The following is a 26,609-nucleotide window of genomic DNA, read 5'->3' on the forward strand; positions in this document are numbered from 1 at the left end:
TCAGGTGGTGTATAAAGTCACAGGTAATGACAGCATGCAATATAGCAAACTGTATTTTGTTTGACTTCAATGCATAGCATTTGCTATATTCACAACAGAAGATGCCTTCTTACAAGTGAAAATTATTTACTATAGTAAGATTTAAAACTGAATACAATACTCTGGGTTTTAATCATAATATATTTTAAAGTATACTTCTATTGCATAAATATCATTAAATTTTTCCATCTGTAGGCTCTCATTTCAAAAGTGTGAGGGAGGTCTCACTGGAAGAAAATAAGGGCACATGACTGGATTAGGAAAACTTAAACTAGGAGAGTGAATGAAAGAACTAAAGCAATACAATAAGAAGAAATTACACTTTGGCTTTTAGCTCTTCAAATATTCTTGTTTATTTCAGTTTTCATAAAATGGTTAACTAATTTAAAAATACAGTTGATTTACTGTATGCTTTGTACTTGGTACATTTTATATTATTTTTGAAAACATAAGGAAAAAAAACAAGTTTCATTTTTGAGAAGAAACCTTGACATTTGCAACATCTAAAAGATCTTTCAAAAAGATGCAGGTATTTATACACATTGCATAATCAAATCACATGATAATTGAGTTAATTTGATAATACTTTTAAAAACACATGAAAAAATATAAAGAGAACAAAAATGTAAAAATAATCTTATTCTACTTAACATGTATATTCATAATGTAGAGGTACAAACAGTAACAAGTCAAATAACTGACTGAAATTAACAGTTAATTAAATTAATTGTCATTATTCTACGACACAGGAAATTGGTGAAGTGTTTTCTGGGTCAATGCAGAAGAGTACATTCAGAATCACCAGACATTCTGCAAAGGCACATTCTGAAATGCAGCAAGGAGTCTGAGTATTGTCAAAGTTTCACAATTCCTGATTAGAAAGATTCCTATAGCCAGCTCCCTTCTTCTGCACTTTCAACCACAGCATTCTTCTCTTCAGCTATTCCATCTGCATTGCTTCTTTCTTCTAAAACTACCACTAAACTTGACAGAGTTGTGTGAGGATCAAGCAGTTTCACAAGGGGTATGTCCACCTTCCGCTCCTTAAAGACACGGTTCTGAATTGTCATAGCTAACATGGAGTCTATGCCCAAAGACGAGAGTGATGTGTTCATGGTGAGTTCATCTGTGTTCACTCCTGTGAGGTCACTCACCAGTGAGGTGATGTAGTCCTCAGATTTGAGAAAGGTAGTCTCTGAGACTTCCCTTTCCTCAGACATTTCAATCTTGTTCCTGAAATCTTCTGAAACAAGTGATATGAAGCGAGTTTTCAGAGAAATATTCTTAGGAAAAACATGATAATACAAAGTCTGAAAGTTCAATTTGACAACAGCTTGCTGTGGGTTGTTTATAAGTAAGGTCTTCCTGAGATAGTCATGAATTTCATGGATTTGCAGAACATCTATGCCCTTAGATCCCAGAATGCTCTGAATGTGGTTTTGATTGAGCAGCATACCAAGGTTCAAAGCACCCCAAATAATGACCTGGCCTGAAAGCCCACAGTTCCTCCTATAGAGGCAGAAGAGATCCAGGAAAGAGTTTGCAGCTGCATAGTTTGTCTGGGTGGCATTGCCCAGGAAGGAAGTAACAGAGGAGTAGCACACAAAGTAGTCAAGCTCCTGGCCTCTGGTAGCCCGGTGAAGATTTAGGGTCCCTGCTACTTTTGGGCTCAGCACTTTGTGAAAGTCAGCCAGCTTCAGGACTTCAAGGTGGCCATCGTGTAAAGCAACAGCGCTTTGGAATACCCCTTTGATTGGAGTGCCCACAAAGGTGTTGGCAATGGACTGGAAAGCTTTCTCAACATCACTGGTCAAAGCCACATCACACTGCACAGACACGACTCTGCTCCCTTTGTACTGCTGCTGCAAAGCCCTCATCTCTTCTTGCTTCTCCCTGCTGGGAATTCTCCTGGAGAGTATTGCAATACACCCTCCCCCATTCTCAGCTATGAATTTCACTGTTTCAAAGCCAAGTCCAGTGAGCCCCCCAACTACTACATAAACAGCGTTCTGCTTGAACAGCTGCTTCTGGGGCTCGTACAACGGGATGTCTGAAAGCACAGCCATGTCCTTCTGCCTACTCAGAACAGCAAGGGGGACAGAAGTGCAGGTGAAATAGGATGTCACAGAGTTTAGCCCCTCAGAGTTCTCAGGCTGCTGAAAAACAGAACCTGAGAGGTGTCTAAACTGTTTCATATCCATGGAACTGATCCAAGCATGTACGGTCTTCTGCAATTCCTTTAGCGGTGCTTTCCGGAAAAGGCTGGCAGCAGAGAGGATATGAAAGCTGATGTTTTCATCATCAATTTCACTGACATTCTGGATGCATTCGGCCTGTTGATTGCCACACACAATCACCACATCTTTAAGAAAGTGCATGTGGGCCAGATCCTCCTGAGACAGTCTGTTGACTGGAGGAAGAATAACAAGGGCATTGCACAGGTTGATATACTGCAACATGTCAGGAGTGGGCTTTGCAAGGACTGTTCTCCAGCCCATCTCTTCTGCTGCTGCAGAAAGAACGTGGCACAAAACTGATGATGGCTCAGTAGTAATAATACCCAGTGTTCTGCCATGTTTCCCCTTGGGTAACCTCTGAGTGAAGATTTCCCATGCAATGATGAAGTATGACACACAAGGGACATTCTGGAGGAATGGGAATTTCCTTGCATTGAAACAAACTGGTCCTGGAATCTGAACTCTGGATGATGCAGCTGTGGGATAACATGAAACCACATGATCTCCCACTTTCACTTTTTTCACATCAGTGCCTATTGCAGTGACTGTGCCACTGAAATCAAGACCTAGAAGCCTGTGTTTGTCTCCTGCCTGTGAGTTCCAATACAGTGTGTTGCCAAAGTTGCAGCTAGAAACACTGATGGGAAAATAATCTTCTGAGTGCAGACAAATTTTATCCACTTGAATTTCAACACGTTGTTTGTCAAGCTGAGCAGCAGAGATGGTGCATAAATCCCCAGACAAGTCTTTGGCTGCGTATGGATCAGAAGTGTACAAAGTGAATGACTGTGATTTCTGGAGAGACCTTACAGGTTGGATGTAATCTGCATCTACAAAAGGTGTGCGTCTGATTTCAGATACAAAAAGTCTTCCCTGGCTGATGCAAACTTCGGGATAGTCCCCACCTTTGTATTTGACAAGGACATCTGCTAACACTGAGATGTCCAGGGAAGTGGAGGAGCTGAGGTCAATCAACTGGAATGTGATTTCTGGAACTTCAGCAATACAAGTTCTGGTCATGCCGTACAATGCAAACCCACAGTTAACGTGGTCCACATATCTGTCTGTTGTTCTGTAGGTGATCACTCTGATGGAGCAGCGGGACGTCTTCTCTCTCAGTGCCACCACTACCTGGCGATAGGCTTCGCAGCACTTTGCCAACTGATCTACCGCTTTGCTTGGGAAATCTTCATTTAGCTTTTGGATTCCCCAAAGGAAGAGGATTTCATCATAATCCTCAACCTCTGTTCTCATTTTACTCTGTGTATCGCCTTCCATGAGGCATTCCCAGTCTTCATACATAACATACCTCGAAGCAGGATGCAAGTGTTTTTTGAGCTGCTCAGCTATCCCAAATTTGTCTGCAAACACAAGGACTCTGGGCTTAAACCCCAGATGTCCAATTGTCTGTGAAAGAGAGACTTCTTTCCATTTGTTTTCAAACAGGAACTCATTGTCTCTAGAGGATGATTCCTTCATGAAAGTGATGGCAACGCGCTTGAGCTCAGCCAAAACAGAGCCGTGTTTGTCCACAAAGCATCCACAGACCTCAAGGCAGTTCCCAGTGGATTTGCTCAATCTCATGTATATCGTCATTTCCTCCTCCAGCGGGCGGAGCACCACCAGGCTGCCTATCCCTGAAGGAAAGCCTGCTCTGGACTGGAGTGTCCTTGAGCTCAAGACAGCCGTCATCTGCAGAAAACAGTCGAGCAGCACTGGGTGGATGCAGTAGCTGTGCATGTCTCTGACGGTCTCCTCATTCACCTTTATGCTTGTTATAGCTTCCTTTAGCTCCTGGCAATAGTGGACATCACCAAGCTGCCTGAATATGGAGCCATACTGAAAGCCAACCTGAGACAGTGCTTCATAAACCTCCTCTCTGCTAATCACTGACTTGCATCTTCGATAGATGGCTTGGAAGGAGATGCTGCTTTCTTCCACCACACCTTCAAGCCCCTTTGCCACTTGGCCAGCAGCATAAACTGCGTTGGAGGAAGAGAGAACCTCAAAGGTTGTCATGGCTTTTTGCGGACTCAGCTTGATACTCAGCACTTGGGAATTCTGTGTGAGAACACATGGCGCAGAAAAGCTGATACTGAGCTGGCAAGTGCTCAGAGGCACTTTAGGTCTTGAGCTGTTCATCACACAGGCCAGACCAAGCTCCACATAGAAAGCACCAGGGACTAAGGCCACCCCATTGTTCTTGTGCTCATATAAGTACGGTGTCGTGTCCTGGGACACCAGGCAGCTGAACTCCACATTCTCACCATTTATGCCATAAATCAAAGGATGACTGGCACTCACACCTCTTTGGTTTGCTTGGTAATGGATATCCAGACAGCCCATGAGTTTTTGGCGATCAAATTGATATCGTGGAATGGCCACAGGAACACTTTGGTAGCCGTTATAAAAGTGGTGCCAGTTGGGATTAAATCCTAGTTCAAAGAGATTTCCTACCAGGCCAAAGAGTGTCTGATGTTCTGCATCTGTTTGCAAAGAGGACAACACCTTGGTGCCTTTTCCTAGTGTTTCTTTTATGCTTCGCTGCAATGCTCGATGAGGACTTATTTCCACAAACACCACATTTTCCCTGCCTCTAGCTGCAGTTTGGATGGCTTGTGTGAAAACAACAGGCTCACGAGTATGCTTTGCCCAGAATTTGCCCTGAACAAAGTCATTTTCAGATGCAGCCACCCCTGTCAGGGTTGAAATCACTTCCATTTCCCCTTTCTGCTTTTCTAAAGGCTCCATCTGCTCCTCCAGCTCCCCGAGTATCACGTCCATGCTGGGGCTGTGGTATGCAAGTGGGACGTTTAAAACATGAAGAAAGATGTTTCTCTGTCTGAAAGCTTCAGCTAACTCTCTCTGCACAGCTTCCACAGCATCTACACTCCCAGACAAGGTGCAGGAAATGGGGCTGTTGAAAGCAGCAATGCACACCTTTCCCGAGTAGGGACGCAGGCGTTCAGCAATCTCTTCAACAGGGATGTTTCCAACCACCAGCATTCTGCCGCTGGCAGTCTTTGCCTGCAGCCTGCTCCGGTGATAAATCACTTTGACTGCATCTGCCAGGGAAAGGTACCCAGCAATATGTGCAGCAGCAACTTCCCCCACTGAGTGGCCAACAACAGCAACGGGCTTAATACCCCAGTGCTTCAGGAGGGAAGCTACAGCAACCTGCAGGGCAAACAGCAAGGGCTGGGAAAGCTCTGGATTCAACAAGTCCTTTGGGCTGTGATTTCTTGCTGGCAGGAGGCTGATGGCAGTGTGCTGCTGAAAAAGGTCTTCTATTTCCTTACACTTGTCTCTGAACACCGGCTCTGAGCTCAGCAGTGCCTCGCTGAACTCCTTCAGCGTCACGCCGTTGCCACAGAAGACAAACACCAGCTGTGGTTCCCCTTTGGACATGGCAGGTTCCATGTTCGCCGCTGACTTAAGCTCTTGCTGCAAGTGTCGGACGGAATTTGTGACAAACGCTTTTCGGTACCTGTAGTTGGCGTGGCTTCTCCTGCAGGCAGATGTATAGGCCAGGCTTGGGAGAGTTACAGAGTTCCTTGTGCTCAGCTGCTCAGCTGTATCAGCCAGTGTCATCTGAAGGGACTTAGGGGATGCTGCTGACAGCAGAACTAATTCCAGGGGCTTCTTAAAGGCAGGAAGAGGCTCTGGCTGCTTAGCCTGCCTGACTACAACATGAGCATTGGTTCCTCCAAATCCAAAGCAGTTGATGCCAGCTACTCTCCCATACTCACTGGATTCTTCCCAGGGCTCTACAGCTGTGGCAACAGCAAGGTTTAATTTTTCTGTATCAATGCTGCTCATCTCCTTTGAGTAATGCAAGGATGGAACAATCTTTCCATGATGCATCATCAGGAGCACTTTGATTAACCCGGCTGCTCCAGAAGCTGATTCTGTGTGCCCAATATTTCCTTTCACTGAACCTATTTTCAGAATGGAAACTCGAGAAGACCTGTTTTTGCTAATGACACTACCCAGGCTCTCAGCTTCAGTAGGATCTCCAGCAGGAGTTCCTGTGCCATGGGCTTCAATGTACTGCACAACTGAGGGATCCACACGACTTCCATAGATGCTGTGCAGTAGCTTCTCTTGCTCTGTTTGAGACGGTCTGGTGATCGGAGTTGTGGCCCTGCCGTTCTGAGTGACTGCACTGACATTTATCACACCCCAGATTTTGCTGTAGTCTTCTCTTGCCTGTTCCATGAAAAGTTAAATTATCTTTAATAACACTAGTAGTCTATGGTTAAAGATGTCACCATGAATCTTCCAAGCCTGGTGCAGCCCACAAATTTAATACCCCACCCATTACTTATCCTCCTTGTAGTGGGTGAGGTACTGGCAACACACAGTCTGAGAGCAATCAAGAAAGATTTTGGGTTTGGGACATTTGTTAAGGAAATCTGAGGCATAATTATTTTTCTCTTCCATACTTCCAGTTCAAAGATGCAATATTGAACAAAAAAAAAATTGAAAACAGCAATAGTTGAAAGCATTTGTATAGAAAGACAGGCTGAGTCTACTAAGACATGGCTCTGCAGCTGGTGTCACCACCTCGATTTTGGGAGTTTTGACAATGGTATGGCCTTTGCAGAACCAGGCATGCTGTGATCAGATGAGGCTCACCTCCCTGACTAAGGAAGTAGAGTCTTTGCACAGGAATCAGCAAGACTCCTCAGAGAGCTTTAAACTAGTTATCATGAGGGAGGGCAGTAATATCAGGCTAGTCCCTAGCAAACAGTGGGATAGTATGAAAAAGTTAGAGGGACAGGGTACTGCTGAGGCCCCTCTGCAGGTGACTCTGAGATGTACCAGCCATCTTACAGAGATAAGCCTGGGGCTCCTGGGATAATAGAAGCCAACAGGGAAATATCAGAGAAACACCTTAGTACCAAAAGAAGGCTTACAAGGGAATACCTTGATCAAGCACCAGCAGTCAAAGATGCAAGCACTAGACAGGGCTATGGGACATCCCTTCACATCCCCACTGGGATGTTGTCACCACCAAATACTTCTATTAATTGCTGTACCCAAATGCATACAGCATGGAGAACAGGAGGACCTAGAGACCTCTGTGCAGCACTGGGCTTTGTTCTCATTGCAATTATGGACATGGTGGGATAGCTCCTGTGACTGGAATGTTGTCATGAAGGGCCACAGGCTGTTTAGGAGAGACAGACGGAAGGTGCAGTGGTGGAGTTGCCCTCGATGTGAGACAACACTTGGAGTGTACCAAGCTCTGCCTTGGTGAGGATAAAAGGCCAGACTAGTAAGGGTGACACCATTGTGGGTGTTTGCTGCAGGCTGCCTGATCAGAGGGAGTGGATGCGGCTTCTGCAGGCAGCTGGGAGCAGCCCCACAGCCACAGGCCGTGGTTCTTGGGGGGGCTTTAACTACCCCGACATCTGGAGAAGCAAAACAGCAAAGCACAAGCAGTGCAGGAGGTTCTGATGAAAATTTCCTGTCTTAGGAGGTAGAGGATCCCACAAGGCTGCCCAACCTTACACAAACAAACAGGGAAGGCCTTGTTGGACCTGGGATGGTTGGGGCAGCCTTGGCTGCAGTGACCATGAGATTGCAGAGCTCAGTATTGAAGGAAGAGGAGCAAGAGCAAGATTTCAAACAACAGCCAACTTTAGCATCTTTAGGGATCTTGGAAGAATTCAATGGGAAAAGACCCTGAAGGGATGAGTGGTCCAAGAAAGTTGGTTGACATTCAAGGCTCACTTCCTACAGGTTCAAGGACAGTGCATCCCAATAAGAGAGAAAGTGGATAAAGAGGGCAACAAACCTCTGTGGATGAATAAAGAACTCCTGTCATTACTCAAGTATAAGCCAGAAATATACAGGAGATGGAAGCAAGGTTAGGCCGCTCAGAGGGAATAGAGAGGGTGTCAGAGTAAGCAGAAATGAGACCAGAAATGCCAAAACCCATCTGGAATTAAATCTGGTCAAGGATTTTCAGGATTTAAAAAAAGGGCTTTTTCAAATCTATCACAACAGAAGGAAAATTAAGGACAATATGGGTCCATTAGAAAATAGAGGGGAGATCCTGGTAACAGAGGATGCAGAAAAGGAGCATTACTGAATGCCTTCTTTGCATCTATCTTTACTGACAAGACCAGCCCTCAGGGATTTCTTACCCAGGAGACCAGGTTAAAGGAAGGCTGAAAGGAAGACCTTCCCTTGTTCAAGTAGGATTAGGTCAGAGAACACCTAAACAAACTTGACATCCACAAGTCCAGAGGCCCTGACAGGATGCATCCATGAAGTCTGAGAGAGCAGGGGGAAAACATAGCAAGGCTGCCCACAATCATATTTGAAAGGTTGTGGCAATCATGAGACATGCCTGAGGACTGGAAGAAACTAAATACCACCCCAGTCTTCAAAAAGGGCAAAAAGGATGACTGAGGAACTACCAATCAGTCAGCCTCTCCTCAATCCTTGGAAAGGTGACGGAGCACCTCATTCTGGAGGCCATCTCTATCCACAAGGAAAATAAGGTGATCAGGAGTGGTCAACATGGATTCCTTGAAAGTGGAATCCTTCTATGATGAAACAACTGCCTGGATGAATGAGGGGAGAGCAGTGGATATTGTCTACCTCAACTTTATCAAGGCTTTTGTCACTGTCCCTCATAGCATCCTCATAGAAAAACTCAGGAAGTGTGGGCTGGATGAGTGGACAGAGAGGTGGATTGAGAACTGGCTGAATAGCAGGTCTCAGAGGGTGATAATCAGTGGCACAGGGTCGAATTGGAGGCCTGTCACTAGTGGTAGTTTAGTTAGTTCACCAATGGTTGGATGAAGAGGCAGAAACCTCCTCAGCAAGTTCACTGTCAACACAAAGCTGGGAGGAGTGGCTGATACCCCAGAGAGATGTGCAGCCCTTCAGAGGGACCTTGACAGGTTGGAGAGATGGACTGAGAGGAACTGACTGAAATTCAACAAGGGCAAGTGCAGGGTCCTGCACCAGGGGAGAAATAACCCCCTGCACCAGGAGAGGTCAGGGTCAACCTGCTGCAAAGTAGCTCTGTGCAGAAGAACCTGGAGGTCCTGGAGGACGAGTAGCCCAGGGCTGATGGTACCCTGGGCTGTATTAGGAAAAGCATTGTCAGCAGGTTGAGGGAGGTGATCCTGCCCCTCTACTCAGCCCTCATGAGGCACATCTCGAGTGCTGTGTTCAGTTCTGGGCTCCTCAGCACAAGAAAGACATGGAGCTAATGGGTCCAGAGGAGAGCTATGAAGATGATGAAGGGGCTGGAGCATCTCTCTTATGAGGAAAGGCTGAGGGAGCTGGGCCTGTTCAGCTTTGAGAGGAGGTGATTGAGAAGGGGCTTCATCAGTGTCTGAAGGGAGGGTGTCAGAGGATGGATCCAGGCCCTTGGTGGTGCCGAGCAACAGGACAAGAGGCAAAGGACTGAAACTGATGCACAGGAAGTTCCACCTAAATACGAGGAAGAAATTCTTCACTGTGAGCACCCAGCACTAGAACAGGTTGCTCAGAAAGGGATTGGATTCTCCCTCACTAGAGACAGAATGTGTCAAGAATCATCTCGACACAATCCTATACAATTTGATTTAAGACAACCTAGCTTGAGCAAGGAGTTTGGACCAGAAAATTCACTGTGGCCCCTTCCAACCTGACTGATTCTGTGGTAATCTCATGCTTCTGTAAAGAAGACAACAAAACACCACAGCAAAGCCAAGAATATGATGCTAACTTTTAAATGGGAGATCCTTTCCCTATGCTAGGAGAAGCACATAAATTCTTAAGAAATGCTTCATTAAACATTAATTGGAAAAACTTTGCTGGAAAAGTCATTATTAGATAAAAAACTCAGGCAAGCAACCAGTCTTATTTCGGGCTGCTTCACAAGCAATCTTACCTTTTTCAGTGGTTTGAGGAAAACAACACCACAGCCTTCTCCCCTTCCATAGCCATCTGCTTTTTTGGAGAAGGGTTTGCTTATGCCCTCTGGAGAGATCATTTTTGCTTTACTGAGAGATACAAAGGTGCGGGGAGCGATGATGCAGTTCACCCCACCACAGATTGCTGCCTCACAGTCTCCTGGAGTCAAACAGAAACATACTCATGTTGGGATGGCCCTGGTGATAGACAGAGACAGTAGCAATCCTGATGTCATTGTCCAGCATCTCTTTAGTTCCATTACCTGATTTAATGGCTCGCAAGGCACAGTGCAGAGCAAAAAGGAAAGATGAACATGCAGTATCGACAGTCAGAGATGGTCCAGTCAGATTAAATGTGAAAGAGACCCTGTTGGCAGCAATGCTCATTGCTGTTCCAGTACCATCATAATGATTTATTTCACTCACTGCTTTGCTGCTTATGATTTCGTAGTCTCGATTCATGAGACCTGGAAAACATCAGATAATATGTCAATTAAGCCAAGCCAACAACAGGCATATACAGCTCAAAACCTGATGGTGTGGTTTGGTTTTCAGTGTTAAGACAAAACCACATGGCATCTGGGCTCCTTTCATGAAGCTTTGCTCCAACACAAGTCAAAGGCAAAGTCACAGCAATTTCCCCTGGACCCAACTTACACAAACATACCTACACTGAAAATTGCTACCTGCCCATGAAATAACAGGAAATTCCTACCTGCCCAGGAAATGGCCTTTCCTGATGGCTTAGCTCCCTCTATGATGCAGCTAAGATCGCTGTAGTCTGCTTAGTCCCCTCAGTTTGAGACTGAGATACAGTTTTGAGACTCAGGTTGTTTTTGTTTAGCTATGAGAACATTCATCAACAAGTTACAAGGAGGGTAGTTCAGACATAAACGTACAAGACATTAGCTTCTGTTCCTCAGATGTACCAAGTTAAAGCTGACAGCACAAACTACATCCAATACTTTGTATTTATCATCAACTTTCACACTTGCAAACAGTAAAAAATAGTAAAGAAGAACAGGGCCTGTGAGAGCAGTTGTGTCCTCTTTTTGGGAACACTACACTTGAAATACTGTGGATCCCCAAGTCCATGAGCACGTGTGGAAAATGCAGTAGCTCTATTCCGAGAGCAAGGAATAGCACCCTCAGTGGAAGAAGAGCATCTCTCAGACTAAAGGTAGTCAAAATAATTTCTGTTATTGGTACATCAGCCAAACTCCTCCAGAAAACTGCTTTTTAAAGATTACACCAGCAATAGTGTACTGTTATTCTAGTATTGTCCTTTAAATATCTTTTAACTGGTATCATTTCATCCATAACTTTTCTGGTACTGAGAAAAGCAGTTGGAAAAGTGCACTGTGGTACCATTCTAATGTCCACAGGAGGATTTCTGCTGCTTTATAAGGATATTAACTTTCAGAACACTTTAACCAAAGTAATATTGGAAAACAATATACAGGGCAAAAGTGTAGGCCTGTGTAGAAGCCCAGAAGATAACAGCCTAATGTGTATGTGTCAAACACCGATTGCTGGATAGCCATGGAGTCAACCAAGGATTGTCAGTAATAACCAAGAATTTTTAAATAAACAAGACAAGACAGGACAATGGGGAAGTAGGGCAGCACTTCTTTTGGATAAACATCCTTGTTCTGCCCCACAGAGACACAATCGCAGAATCACAGAATCAATTAGATTGGAAAAGACAACTGAGTTCATTGAGTCCTCTTTATGGTGAAACACCACTATGTCAACGAGACCACAGCATTAAAAGCCACATCCGGTTTTTCCTCAAAAACTTCCACAGATGGCAACTCCACCACCTCCCTGGGCAGCCAATTCCCATATCCAATCACCTCTTCAGGGAAGAATTTCTCCCTAATGTCTAATCTAAACCTCCTCTGGCACAGTCTGAGGCCACGTCCTCTCATCCTGTCTCCAGTGCCTGTGAGAGAGGTTGATCCCCACATCACTACACCCTCCTTTCAGGCAGTTGCAGAGAACGATAAAATCACCCCTGAGCCTGCTCTTCTCAGGATAAACACCACCAGCTCCCTCAGCTGTTTCTCCTAAGACTTGTGCTCAAGAATCTTCTCCAGCTCTGATGCGCTTCTCTGGACTTACTCCAGCACCTCCATGTCCCCCCTGAACTGAGGGGCCAAAAAGTGGACACAGGACTCCAGCTGTGGCCTCACCAGTACCAAATACAGGGGAAGGATCATGCCCTGCTCCTGTGGCCACACTATTGCTGATACAGGCCAGGATGTCACTTGCCTTCTTGGACACCTGGGCACACACTAGCTCATGTTCAGCTGCTGTCTACCAGCACCACCAGGTCCTTTTTCACTGGGCCACTTTTAGACTACACTGCCCGCATCAACAAACAAAAGACAGCACCAGCACAGAAGTCAGAATGAAGCATTGATCAAAGGTCAATCTGGAGAGGGGGAAGATCAAGACCACTCAAGATTCAAGACCTCCAGAAAGTTCTGAAAGAAGGGATTGGACATGATAACTAATTTGCATAGAAAGAGAGAAATCTGTCTTCAGGGCAGGGAAACCAATCTACAAAAAGGTACCCCACCTAGGTCAGGGGGTGTCCCCAGGATACCAGACATATCATAGGCCAGACCAACACTGGAACCAGGACTGGTGATCTCTTCTTCTCTGTTTTTCTCTTTCTCTCTCTCGTTCTTTAATTAATCTCATCCTTTCGATCTTTTCTTCATATACCTTTATTCACAACCCACTGCCAAGTGCTGATGGAGCAGGTCAGGGACCAATATTCCAATTACCACGCCAAGAGTGTAATTTAGGAACAGAATTTTTCCTGTGGACATGAAAAATTACATATCTTGGGTGTTCCCTTCTCCTTAATTGGAGAACATCATAGCCTCCTTTGAAAATCTCGTTCCCAAGAAGAGTTGGGGAAGCAGTTTTAACTGTTTAATGATTCACTTCTATGTTTGAACACAGGAAGAAGAGCTCCAAAAAGCGATACAAGAATAGTACCATGAACTTCTAGAGTAGCCTGGTAATTCTTACCAAAAGTAACCAGTAGTGCCATAGAACAGTAGCCATACATCTCCAGTCTAGATCCAGCCTAGATCCAGTGCTAGATAACATATAGAAAGGTTATGAAGGATTGCTCCAACCTTTATGAGCCTCAAACACACCTTCTTGGCCATGAAATTTTCATCTTACCAATAAAAACACCTGTTCTGGTGCCACTGACAGATTCTACAGGAACTCCTGCATCCTCCAGGGCTTTGTACGTGCACTCTATCAGTAATTTCTGCTGCGGATCCATGCGTTCTGCTTCTGTATTATTAATCCCAAACAGGTGGTTGTCAAATGAATTAAATCTGAAATACATAGACCAGAATAGGATATGACATATGTATATAAGATGCATTGCCTTCTAGACTCACAGTAAACATTTTTTGCAACTTGATGGAAAGCAGAGCAGTAACTGGTGTTTAGGCCACAGTTCCCATTTATGAAATTCAGAAGAAAATATTTATAAGCCAAAGATGTTTCATGTCCCACCACAAAATATGTCATTTTTTCAATGATTCTGCATTTCAGAGACAAGAGCATCCTCCTAACCATTTTTATTCTCACAGTTAATTCACTACTATCAACAGGACTACTCAAACTATGAAATGTGCAGAATGAGACTCCCTCTGCTGTAATACGGTTAAAGCCAACAAGTTACAAACACATATTGATTTCTACATGATTTTGGCCAATTCATACCAATGCTTTACAATTTAAAACCAAAAAGTAGAGGATCAGCTCAGGTGTTTTCAACAAATACCCATGCTTCTCTAATGACACATTCATAAATAATTTGTGTGTGTGTGTGTGTTTGTCTTTAAAAGCATCTTCAAAATAGGATCATGCTTACAAATTACCAAGTCCCAGATTAATCTGTATCCCAAGATAAGATTTATATGGCCTTCTATCATTTCTTCATTCCACAGCAGGATTCAATATCTAACATGGGACTAAGCACTAAATTAATTCTGGGTCTTCTGGTTCAATCCTGCCAGGTACAAATTTCAGGAGACAATGAGATTTCTTTTGTGCTTGTCAGCTTGTCCTTTGAATGAAGCTCTACAGCCTGAGGATATAAGGTGAATGTGGAATTCCAATATAAGACACTTAGGTTGACCCTACTGTAATTTGCTATTCTTCACACTAGCACAGCCCCTGAGCAGCAGTACCCATAATCTAAGTACTACAAAAATCAGTGGTGCAGCAGGGTATCAGACTCACTCATCCAGAAAAGCAGCTCGTGTTGTGCATATTTTTCCTGGCTTGTTATCATCTGCATCATACCACTCCTTGGCATTAAATCTCTCAGGGGGGATTTCTGTGGTGCAGTTTTTGCCTTCTTCCAGGACTTTCCAGAAACTGTCAATTCCATCTCCTGTTGTACAAAGTTTTTAAAACAGATTAAAGGATGCGCTCCCCGTCCCCACGCAGACTTAGAAATGCACAATCAGCTACTAGGACCTCCCACATGGAAATCTAGGCTGCTTCAATGGACTTGCCACAGAAAGAAGTGATCCTTGTTTGGTGAGTGGAAAATGAAAAAAGCATAACTGATTCCCTCACTGCTTGTCTAAAACTAAAGGAACCCCACAAAATCCTTAACCACCTTCTCTCCCCATTTCCCTACCATCTCACTGCATCTACTCTAAGTGCTGTAATAAAGCAGAAAACTTTCTTTTAGATAAACCCAACCTCTTTATATTATAGCCATTGCTGATAAGAATGTCCAGCCCTTCATCTGTCTCCTGTCCCCGCCTTTCATGTGCAGTTCAATGCCCTGCCCACAGGCAGCACTGCAGCTTCTTTTGTCTGTCTATTTGTCTGTCTGCAAACAAACTGAAGCCAAGTAGTTTCCAGCACAGCACCACTTTCAGAAAGATCCTACAAGCAGCACAGCAACAAATTCTACTGAGGGACAAACATATTGGTTTCCTCCATTCCAAATTCAATAAAAGACTCTGCTTTTCAATGTTCACTCACAGCCTGCTTTGCTTTTACCACAAACTTACCTCCAGGAAAGTTGCATCCTATTCCAACAATTGCAACTTCATCTGCTGTCTCAATCTCCATCTCCTGGGCTGCAAAAGACAGGAGAAGTGTCAACCTGGTCATAAAATTATGCATTTACTGAATAAATACTAGGTTAAGAGGTAAACTTTCCACAAACACACAAATCAGTTCAAAACTTGATTAATCTGGAATGATCTGCTGTTGGTTGTGATGACAAATGACACTGCCCACAAGTGACCACAGCTGTTCTATATTTTTCCTCTTGTCTCTTCTTTTGGAGGAAATTCCCCACTTAATTCCCCAAACTCTCTCATACACAGGCATTTCCTTTTTACTTTTAACCTCTGCTAACAAAAGGTGAATCTTTTCAACAAAGTAGATGGCAAAGACAAGAATTCCCTTTGGGGTCAAATTAAATAGCCCACCACAGAATTGTCAGATGATTTCTTTTTCCTTGATTCTGAGAAAGGAACTTGTCAGATGAAAATCAGTCCAATTGAACCAATTAGGACTCACTAGGATGCCCAACTCTAAGCCCTAAAGTCCTCCTGGATTTCCCTCAATCCACAAAGAGGAGAAAATTCCTCTAGAAAGGTTTGGTGGGGGATTCTCGGCAGTGGGGACAGTTTCCCATCCCAGGGCTAGCACAGCAGTTCCCAAAGAACCTTTCTCAGTCACTGACTGACAGTAGTGAGGCAGAGATGAGGCTGTTTCACAGCCCCACACACCACCCAGAGTTATTTCTTGCAGGTTTGCTTTGAAAAATGAAATTCGAAATTAACTGCTTAGATTCACGCTTTGAAAAATTTACTTCTATGTTCCATTAAGAAGATAAAAAGACAGAAAACATTCAAAGACCACCTACCAAAAATAGGGAGAACAGAATCTAGCTTTCTGAGAGTAAATTCTATTTTACTAATAGTGTAAATTCAAAATTTAGACAGGAATTTTTTTCCTTTCAATTCTTTCCAAATTGTCTATGATTCCTGTGATTTCATGATTTCTTATTTTTATGCAACTGCTAAACTAAAGCTGCAAAGACCAACAAAATACTTACATCACAAATGCCCTTTTTAGCATTTTTCCTAAGTTATCACTTCAATAGCAAATAATAGAAAATTAAGGACCTTCCAGTCACAACATAAAACATATCTTTGGCATCTCCAGAGCTACCCAGTGAGCTATGCAACTCTTACCTTATATCATCCCAATGGAGTGGAGAAATAGTCTGAGTCTGTGGAGGTTCTGTGTGGTTCCTTTTTAAATGGGCATGATAAATCGTGGGGGAAATGCAAATGTGATGAGTCAGTGACCTGACTAAAGGTCATAAGAATTTCACTGATGTTGTAATTTTCTTGAAGTCAGCAAGGACAATAGCACTATCCATCATCTTACAGTTAGCAAATAATGAAGTTATGTTTTTAAAAACCATAGATTCAGAGAATAGTTTGCATTGGAAGGGACCTAAAGATCCTCTACATTCAGCCCCCCTGTCATGGGCAGCGTGTATTACACTAGACCAGGTTGCTCAAAATCCCATGCAGCCTGACCTTTTTTACTTCCAGGAATGGACTATCTACAAGTTCTCTGGGCAACCCATAAATAATTTCTTCCTAATACCTAATCTACACCTATTCTCTTTCAGTTTAAAGCCATTCCCCTTGTCCTATCACTACATGACCTTCTAAAAAGTCCTCTCCATATTCTTATAGGGCCCCATAGGTACTGGCAGGCTGCTATGTGATCTTCCTAAGAGCCCTCTTTCTCCAGGCTGAATAACCCCAGCTCCCAGCCTGTCTTCATAGGAGAGGTGCTCCAGCCCTTTATCATCATGAAATAGCCCAGTAAATTTTTATGATCTTAAGAATATGATCTAAAAGACTCTGTCTTTAAAGTAACAATTCAATATTTTTTTTTGCTCTTAATATCAGTAAATATGAACAATGTTTAAAGCTCGATCAATTTGTTGGAAGCATTGTAAAAATGAACCTTCCTAGTTCTGCCTCAGAAGGCTTTAAAATTTTTAAGATTTGGGTAAACTTTTTGGAGTTACTAACTAGTGAACTAAAGAATCTTAATAAAACACAAGCAAATCTTACATGAGAAATTATTGAATCCCCCTTACTAAACCAGGAGGGATAGCCATGAACTGCAAATAGGACATGAATAAAGTACAGAAAAGCCTTCCACCAGCTCTCAAGGCATTGTTGAATTCCCTGCCATATGTCCTAAGGGAGTATTTTAACGTTGTCTGCCTATTTATGCTAATCTATATGGTGACTGTAACATATTCTGCAATACACATGTTTTTTAGCTATGGGTGCAGAATGCGATGAGAGCAATCTGCTCACTAAAATTCAAAGAGAAAAAATCTACTTAGGATAATACAACTAAATTTGAAAGGGAATTAATTTCCTTTTTAATGACACCAATAATAAAGCCACAGTTTCTATTTTGTGTCAAGATTAAATTACAGCAGTGCTATAATCTGTTTCCTGGAAAACAGAGCATAGCCCTTATGTAGAAATATGTTTGCATGAGAACCTTTTGTACGAAAGTGTTTTGTGTGTTGATTTTGTATCATAAAAGCTAATTTTTATAATTTTAGAATTATCCAGCTGAGTAAGAGTATTACCTATAAAATTCTTCCAACTATATGAGAATGCAGTCAGGAAGAAAACACACATCCTCAACAAATCATTTCCCATTTATTCCAGAGTAAAATTAATCAATTATACTACAAGAGCAGGGACTGCTCTTGAAACTCTTCTGATTGACACATGTTAATACGTGTATCTGCTGAGCATACTCCTCTATAGAATATAAAAATTAAGGTCTGCTGTAAAATTCTATAACTAATTTCAAAACATTGAACCAACACCTAAGAGATAAAATATTGTGATATCCTTCACACCCACTACCCATTAAAAAAAAAAACAACACTGATTCCTATGATTCACGGGGTGAGGGCACTGATTAATGAGAAACGGATGGATGATTACAATTGAATCAAATTATTGGATGCTGTATAATTACTCATGTTAATGCTTCAGCTGTTTCTATCTTCTATTGCCTTTCTTCATCAATTATGCGGAAAACCCATAAACTGAAGATAGTTGAGATAGAACCATTTATTACAATGTTTGTGTCACAAGGTGGACGTGAGAGACTGAAATAGTTCCTGCCTCAAATATAAAGTTTTCCTCATTATAGCAAAACTGAAAGAAAGATAAGATATAAAGAAGCAATTGAAGCCCACTCATCCCTGACTGGAACTTTGGACTGAAAATCAAACTGCTGAGATTAGATAAAGGGAAATGCAATCTTCACCCATCTGAGTAAAAAAGTGAACAAGGAAAAGAATGAGAGTCAAACCCTGCAGCCGTGCTGAGGTTCTTCTTTGGCTGGGTTTGGGGTGGGGGAGACCATAGCCCACAGAAGCCAAGTTTACACAGACTCCCCCTCAAAACGCAGGTGGGAGGAGGTTTCAGGGGTAACCTCTGGTCAGAGGCAGCAAACACCCGTCCTCCCTTACACAAATTGGCCCAGCTGTGGAACCCCCAACTCCACAGACCACACCCACGAGGCATTGAAGAGTGAGGCAAATGAGGGGGATGCCTTCATCCATCAAAGACCCCCTGAAGTGCTCCCCAGGGTGATGCAACAAATCCAGAGCCTGTTGTGAGAGACAATGACAAACCCCCCCTGCCCCCCAGGGAGGTAGCTGGGTTTTCCTACCTAGCATGAGTGTATTCTCATTGGATTCCATGCTTTTTGGGGACATCTTCGCCACCAAGAAGCCCAACTGGAGAGGATCAATGGAACATTGGTTGCGATCCATGGATGGCGATATTTTCTTTATTCTGTCTCTGGCACTCTCTTTGTGTCACCCCCACCTCTTTTCTATTTCTTTCTTTCTTTCTCTCTCTCGTGTGTTTACTATCAAATAAGACCCATACTATTGACTTTAGCATATGGTCCTGGGTTGCACATAGGTAAAACCTTAAAAAGGAAAGGCCTTGTAAAATATTGGCTCAGGCCTGCTACTTTGGCTAACCAGAAAAGGACTATGGGAAAGTGACTCAGCCGAAATAGAGGCCGAAAAGAAGTTATGTTACCTTTGTGTGTTCACATCGTGGTATATGGTGGTTGGGTGAATTATGTTATGATTTAAAACTATGTACCTGATAACCAGCTAATTGCTTTAAAAGGCTGTGGTTTTGGAATGAAGCAGCTCTCCTTTGCACCTGCCTGGCGACCCTGCATCACTATGGACCCTCATCTCACAGTCTTGTTTGCACCTTAATTTGGGCAGAAGCATTCCTAATAATTTTAATAACTGTCTCTCAACACCCTCTGAGACCAAGGGAAAGCCTTACCTTCTCCAGCTTCTCTCATCTTCAAGTTTTGGGACTCCTGAGGGCCATTCTCAGCAGTAAGACTGAGGAAAACAAGGCTTTCAGTAATTCTGCCTTCTTTGTGTCTTCCATTACCAGAACACCATTCTGATTCAGCAGCGACCCAACATGCTCCACAGTCTCTCTTTTAATGCTGCTCTACTTGTAGAAGCTCTTCACTTCTAAAGACCTAAGCCATGGCATTCCCTTTACTAGGTCTTTCAAGAGGCCAAAGTTAGCTCTCCAAAAGTTTAGGGATCTAATCCTGCTTAATGCTTTGCTCGCTCCATGCAGGATCCTGAGTTCCACCATCTCACAGTTACTACAGCCAAAGCTGCCTCCAAACTTCATGTCTTCAACCAGTCCTTCATGGTTTCTTAGTACAAGGCCCAGCAACATGTCCCCTGTGTGTCCCTTCCCTGCCTCTTGCCCACCTCTAAAAAACCCTGAAAAGGAGAGTGAGAAACACAAGGAATTGACTCTGCAAGCACTGCTCAGCAATGACCAACCCCGGATGGTCTAACACAAGTCTAATACAGCCGGTGTCAGAAACTGAATATTATAATTTATGACTTAAACATCTTCATGAAGGACCTCTGCCTATTATAGCAAAAACTGTATTACAAAAGCTGCAGAGAAGACCACCAAAACCCCAAATGGGGCCCTGAATTGCTCACTGTCCATTGATGAAGACAAGAATATGTTCACAAAAAGATCAAGCTTAGAACCTTCAGGGTGGAGATGGCAGTCCCAGGGCTCGGACCGACCCTCAAACCAAACAGTGGGGGGAAGAGGAGAGGTTTTGGGTGTGTAATGAAAAAAGTCTCTGGTTTGAGGCAGTGAACAACCATCCTCTGCTGTGCAGATGAGCTCAGCTGCAGGGTCCCTTCATCCCAGAAAAAGCACATTTTCCTTTTCCTTCTTTCTTTCTTTCTTTCTTTCTTTCTTTCTTTCTTTCTTTCTTTCTTTCTTTCTTTCTTTCTTTCTTTCTTTCTTTCTTTCTTTCTTTTTTCTTCCTTTCTTTCTTCCTTTCTTTCTTTCTTCCTTTCCTCCCTCCTCTGTTCCTCTTTGTCTCTGCTACTATTAAATAAAATATAACCATTTTTGCCACCTATATCTAACTTTTTTTTTGTTTTAATCATGTTTTTTGGGTATATTTTTAACCTTTCTGGGTCAGATCCATTTCATTCACAGAGGCTTAGTTTACTTTGCTCTTCTTTTATAAACAAGTGTTTAAAACAGTTCATAACAGCCTGACAATTACATGCACCAGCACTGCACAGAGATCTGCCACAGAGAATTAGGATTTCTAGACAGAAGCAAGATGGGTAAGTAAAAGACTTCGTTCAGATTTGAGATAAATAATAAAGGAGAAGACCTTGGTGCCTCCCTGTTTGTATGTGTAGCTCGGCAGTCACCCTGAGGAGCGTGGGCAAAGGGGTCTCAAGCAAGAGATGCAGCAGTTCAGCAAGTCTGACTTTTGGCACTGCTTGTAAACACGAATCTTCTTATGGCTCAGACTTCATCTGATACCAGTATTTTCTGTATAGTACACCGCATAAAAGAAAAGAGCCTATGGCTTCCCACAGTGACAAAAGTCCATTGGCTGTTTTCCTTCCCAGTCTCTGGGAGCTGCTTCTAGAGCACGGCACAGTTATGGATGTGACAGAAATTGGACTGAGGACAAGAACTGTCTCTGTTGTGTTCCAAATCCACTTAGAAACCACATTATAGATGCCTTGATGATCTGGGTGTACCTCATGGAAAAACAGTTTTTCCTTGGAATTAAAATACAAACATACATAACATTCAATGCTTACACACAGTACGTGAAAAATACTAATCATTTATCTAATTTATCTTATAACCTATGACCCTAATTACACAGGATTTCTTAGGAAGTCAGATAAATACAATATCTCTTGGAAACATATTATGTTTCCTTATCATATTGAAATATTGAGCAACATTCAAACTGTTAATGATTGATGATGAAAGCCAGACAAACAGTTCAGAGTCAAGTGAAACGGCACTTCTTTACACACTATTTCATTTTATTAACCTACATGGGATTATAATTTAATCTTTGTAACCTCCATATTTTTCTGCATGATCTAAAAAAACAGCAACAAAAAATCAAAGGAGAATAAAAAACACCCCTTAGAACCTTCAAAATCACAGAGAAGACTCCATTCACAGACAGATACCATATTGCTCCAGATGAAAGCATGAAGAACACAAGACAGACTTGACCCACTATGTCCCTAAGCAGAAATTACCTCACTTTCCCCTCAGCAGAGCACTCCCCACCAGGGTTATGCTCTCTTGTGTGGCAAGAACTCTCTGTGAGGGCAATCATAAAACTGAGAAAGATAGGTAATTACAGATGTTCAAGGAGACTTTGGGATAGGAATGGCAATATACTGCTGTAAACACATTCTCCACAGAATTGACCCGCCTGCCTGTGGAGGTTCTGTTCCACATCAATTAACAGTCCTCCCTATTCAGGTAGAATGAGTTTGTTTGTTGCTTTTCAGTTTATTTGGCTTATTTTAAACTCAACTCATTCACAATAATGCATGAGACAGCAAAGGGATGTGAAATAGTTCCTGGCAATTTACCTCTCCCTAAAATCTTGGTTTTATCATCCTGTAACCTTAGAATGACCCAGAGGAGTCTGAACACACCAATTTTTGCAATACTGGTAGAATACAGTAATTTCACGACTATAAGGCGCACTCTTTTGACTAAAATTTTCCCCCGAACCCGGAAGTGCGCCTTATAGTCTGGTGCGCCTTATCTGATGTACAAAGTTGCGACATTTGCCACCCCGGAAGTGTGAGCCGCAATGGTGGGGGGCAGTGCTGCGGGAGCACCGAGCCGCGAGGAGGGGTGGGAGTGGGCAGCCACGGCCGGCAGGAGCCGCACGGGGAGGGAGGGAGCTGCTGCTGGCTCCGGCCTGGGCATGGGGGGAGCGAAGAGCGGCCAGGCGCCGCCAGCTGCAGGGGGAGCGAAGAGCCGCCAGGGGCCTCCCATTTCGTGCTGCCGCCACTCTGTGCCTGCTCCGTACCACGGCCGCTGCGAGCGGCGCCGGCTCCGTAGCGCAGTAAGCACTGCCCGCTCCATAGTGTGGCAAGCGCCACCCGCTCCATAGCGCAACCACTCTGAGCCGCACCCGCTCCATAGCGCAGCGAGCGCAGCCCGCTCCGTAGCGCGGCTGCTCTGAGCTCCACCCGCTCCGTAGCGCAGTTGCTCTGCGCGGCGCCGGCTCCATAGCACGGCTGCTCCGTAGCGGCGCCTGCTCCGTGCTGCCACGAGTGCCACCCGCTCCGTGCCGCCGCCGCTCCAAGCAGCGCCCACTCTGAGCCTCGCCTTGCCAGCCGGCGCCAGGGGCGGGCGGGAGTGCCGGGGCCCGCACACGGAGAGGGCACTTGGGACTGCATTTAAAGGCTACACCAATCTGTGAAAAATGTTTCCATTTTGAGCACATGCCAGTAAACTCCACGATCGTGGGATTCCGTTACTAATTAGTTACTTTGTTGAGCGCAGCACGGATCTTCAAGGCAAAAAAAACGTGCGCCCTATAGTCCGGTGCGCCTTATATGATCTACAAAGTTGCGAATTTTGTCGACTCCCTGGAGGTGCACCTTATAGTCTGGTGCGCCTTATGGTCGTGAAATTACTGTACTCCTTTAGAAGACATTATTCTTCTAAACAGACCTTATGGAAGTGGCAGACAGGCATGTGAACTGTGAGGGGGGAGTCTGCTGCAGATTCAAATGAATCTGCACACATAAATTGAAGCCTCTTTAACTAGAACTGCTCACCCTCTCTAGATGGTGAATGTGCAGGGATCTACTTACATGGGAGATGAGTGTCTAAGTGCCTTTAACAGTTAATGGAGATATGGTCAGCACAGGAGCACTGTGGTAGTGCATTCCCCTCTCTGTCCCAGGCCACATGGAGATCTAAGAAATGCTCATCAGGTGTCAGCCTTAATGAACAGCTGCTGGGCTCAGCTCCTCTTGAGCTTCTCAGAAACACTGCCTGCTCCCAGGAGCTGCTGCTCTCTAATTAGCTCCAGGTTTTTTCATTAACAGCCTGGGAAATTATTTCCCTTGCCTGAATGGCTTAATATCCGTGTTCTCACACTTCCAAAGAAAGTGTGCCAACCTGAAGTGTGGCCAGGCTGCAACACTGTTCTGACTAAAGCCACTCTCTTGCAGTGCCAGGTGCGGTGGTCCAAAATGAGTCCTTGGAGCTCTTTGGGCTGCAGTGAGCTGTGACCTGTGATCAGTGACCGAGTGGGGCCTCTCAGAGCCTGCAGACACTGAGGTTTGCTGTGCTTGGAGGATCACTGAACAACAAGGAATCCTAAACCAAAATCCCCACTCCTTGAGGGTCAACCCTTCACTCACAGAGAAGATGCAAAAGTATCCAAAGTGAGTATTTCACTGTCTTCAAGGGGAATTTTCCAGAGGTACCTTGCACTGACCTTTATGCCTGCATGCCAACACATGTACACATAGGCTACAGCAAATCTAGGAGGGATGCTGCTCTCTTAGATATTTAAGTAACTTAGATATCTAAGTAAATTAGACCTGTAAGTTTAAGTTATAAGCTACGTTTAATGCTATTAACTGCTATTTGCTGTTAAATTGTTAAGATTAAGTAATTAGTTAAGAACTTCTACATTTGAGCGCTGTTAAGCTTTTAGGTTGTATCCCTTTTTATCCTTGCCCTCTCTATCTTTTGACACAGCAACTAAACAACACACATAAGCTCATATACACACATATTTCTCAGTTCATTTCTGCTTTGACCAACTGTATTTTGTTGCTTTTGTTTTTTTCTTTGGTGTGCCTTAACTGTCCTGTAAGTAGTAGAATGAGCCTAGCCAATGAACTTCGTTGTGCTGTTACTTATCATTAAATCTGCCTTTTACTTTTACTCTTGTCAGTGGTTTTTCAAGCAATCTCAAACACTTGTTTGTAACAAGCAGTGAAGAGAGCTGGGTGTCGGACCAATGCAAGTGGTCACTGCACTCCCACTCCAAGTGGATACAAAGACTGTTTGAAGAATTTCTTGGGAAAGGAAGAAAGAAAAAAACACTCTTTTAGTTAGAGGATAATTCCTATCCAAGATAGGTAAATGGAAAGAAAGATAATTGGCATTACATTTGTGTTTTACAATTAGTAAACTGTGATCACTGCTAACTTAACAGGAGTGATTTCCCTGGACTATATTCTAAGTGATCAGCAAGGATAAAGAAAAGGGTGAAGAAAAATGAAGGTACCAGGCATAGACCAAGGTGGGATCAGGATGAGATTTTTGAGAAGTAATATTTAATGTGGCTGTCAAAACGGAGGAATCGGAAACATCTTTTTCTAAGGACATGAAGTCTCCATCTGACATGCCAGCATTCTAGGAAAAGCAAAACTTCTCCAGAGGGTTCTGCCATATTGCACGTAAAGCAAGTTACCCAGGTAGTGACACTTCTGCAAACATTCTGGCTCACAAAATGTAAACGACACATTGGTAAAAATAAATAGGCACAGATAGAGCCAGACAAGCAGATTTCCATGTTTGCACCAGCAACAGGAGAAGGTTTTATCCTGACATGCACACCCACAACAAATCAACATATGCCAGGAGAGATTGGATTACCCTGACACGGCAATAACTTCTCTAATATCCTGTTGGCACAGAAGGGCAGTGGTTACATTACTTGTGTGTTTGCCAGAAAATATCCCGACAGGGAAGCATAAAATTTCCTTCCAGTAAATGAAATGGGAAGGAATTTGAAAAGTCATCCCCTCCATGGATTACAGGATAAATGCTCACATTATGCCCTGAGATATCTTTATTGTCTCTGTGTCAGGTACCAAAGATGTGTCTACATCCTGCCATATTTGGTCCACTGTTGTGCATGTCAACAAGATAATGTAGAAGACCTTACTGTTAGTTGCTAGGACTCCAGCCTTCAGATACTAAACTATTTATCAGTCACCTGGTGTGACTCATCCTGTGAATAGGCACTATTAGACAATACATCCGTTGTTGACATGGAAGTGTTATCATGGGCTGTTAAGACCTCCTCTCACAGGCTGGCCCCACATGAGATGATGTAGAAAATGGCTACTTCTGAGGAGGAGATAGGAGGTGTGCTCCTGGGGTGGAGGGCAGAGCATGCCATTTTCATTCAGGGGACACCCTGAAAGTGCACTGCCTTCCTAGCCCTCCCTCTCAGAAGCCATGCTCCACCTCCTTCTGCTGCCCAGTGGCTTCTCCAGAATCCAGGGGTTGATGTATGAATATGTATTAATTGCTAACATGACTAATAAAATTAATTTCCTTTGCAATTCCGAGTGTGTCTTTAGATTTTTGTGCATGGGCACCCTCCTGAACCTATAACAGTGCCTCTGATCTCTAACAAATCAAAGTTCAGTTCATGTTCAGATCAGTATTCTCTGATACACATATTCAAAATAATAAGGTAGAGTTTAAAATAAAATCTACCCAAAAAAATTCAAGCAGACATTGTCTGATCAAAGCAACAATAAAAGAGAGCCACTGTAGTTTTACTTTTGTGGTTTTTCTCTATAAATAAAATGCTTAGAGTTCCTGAAGATCTCTGAGACCAGACTGACCATTTCCATGAGGAAACTTATAAACATTTATGCAAAAAAAAAGCAGACTACAAAAATAACATACTCCCTTGTAATAACAACTAATCAAAGAGGCAAACCTTTTGCAGTTCTCATGGAAGCAAGTTGTACACCATTCATGAACATTAAGGAAAGTGAAAAGTTATGGACCCTTGATAAGGATATACAAGTACAAAAGTTGATTAGCTTCTTTGGTAGAATGAGCTCATGTTACATCATATCGTCACCTTCCAGGGTTTTATGCAGTGTTCTTGGGAAACCTCATGATTATGAAAT

General features: G+C 43.4%; 1 protein-coding gene across 1 annotated transcript; it reads right to left on the bottom strand.

Moving 5' to 3' along the window:
- Positions 1–926: 926 nt before the first annotated feature.
- On the bottom strand, positions 927–15,328 carry LOC117011341 (mycocerosic acid synthase-like). Its single transcript, XM_033086695.1, has 6 exons — positions 15,268–15,328; positions 14,480–14,633; positions 13,403–13,563; positions 10,462–10,665; positions 10,177–10,358; positions 927–6,485 (listed from the first exon to the last, which is right to left on the bottom strand). The coding sequence occupies exons 1-6, from the start codon at positions 15,326–15,328 to the stop codon at positions 927–929; spliced, it is 6,321 nt and encodes a 2,106-aa protein (XP_032942586.1).
- Between the last annotated feature and the right edge of the window lie 11,281 nt (positions 15,329–26,609).

This window comes from Catharus ustulatus, unplaced genomic scaffold (assembly GCF_009819885.2).
Source record: "Catharus ustulatus isolate bCatUst1 unplaced genomic scaffold, bCatUst1.pri.v2 scaffold_115_arrow_ctg1, whole genome shotgun sequence".
Taxonomy (NCBI): Eukaryota; Metazoa; Chordata; class Aves; order Passeriformes; family Turdidae; genus Catharus; species Catharus ustulatus.

Excerpts from the sequence above, each read along its gene's own strand:
- LOC117011341 (XM_033086695.1), bottom strand. The coding sequence starts at position 15,328 with ATGGAGATTGAGACAGCAGATGAAGTTGCAATTGTTGGAATAGGATGC. Across the intron at positions 14,634-15,267 it reads AGGATGCAACTTTCCTGGAG|GAGATGGAATTGACAGTTTC; the intron begins GTAAGTTTGTGG and ends TTTGTACAACAG. Across the intron at positions 6,486-10,176 it reads TCCTCAAACCACTGAAAAAG|GCAAGAGAAGACTACAGCAA; the intron begins GTAAGATTGCTT and ends TTCATGGAACAG.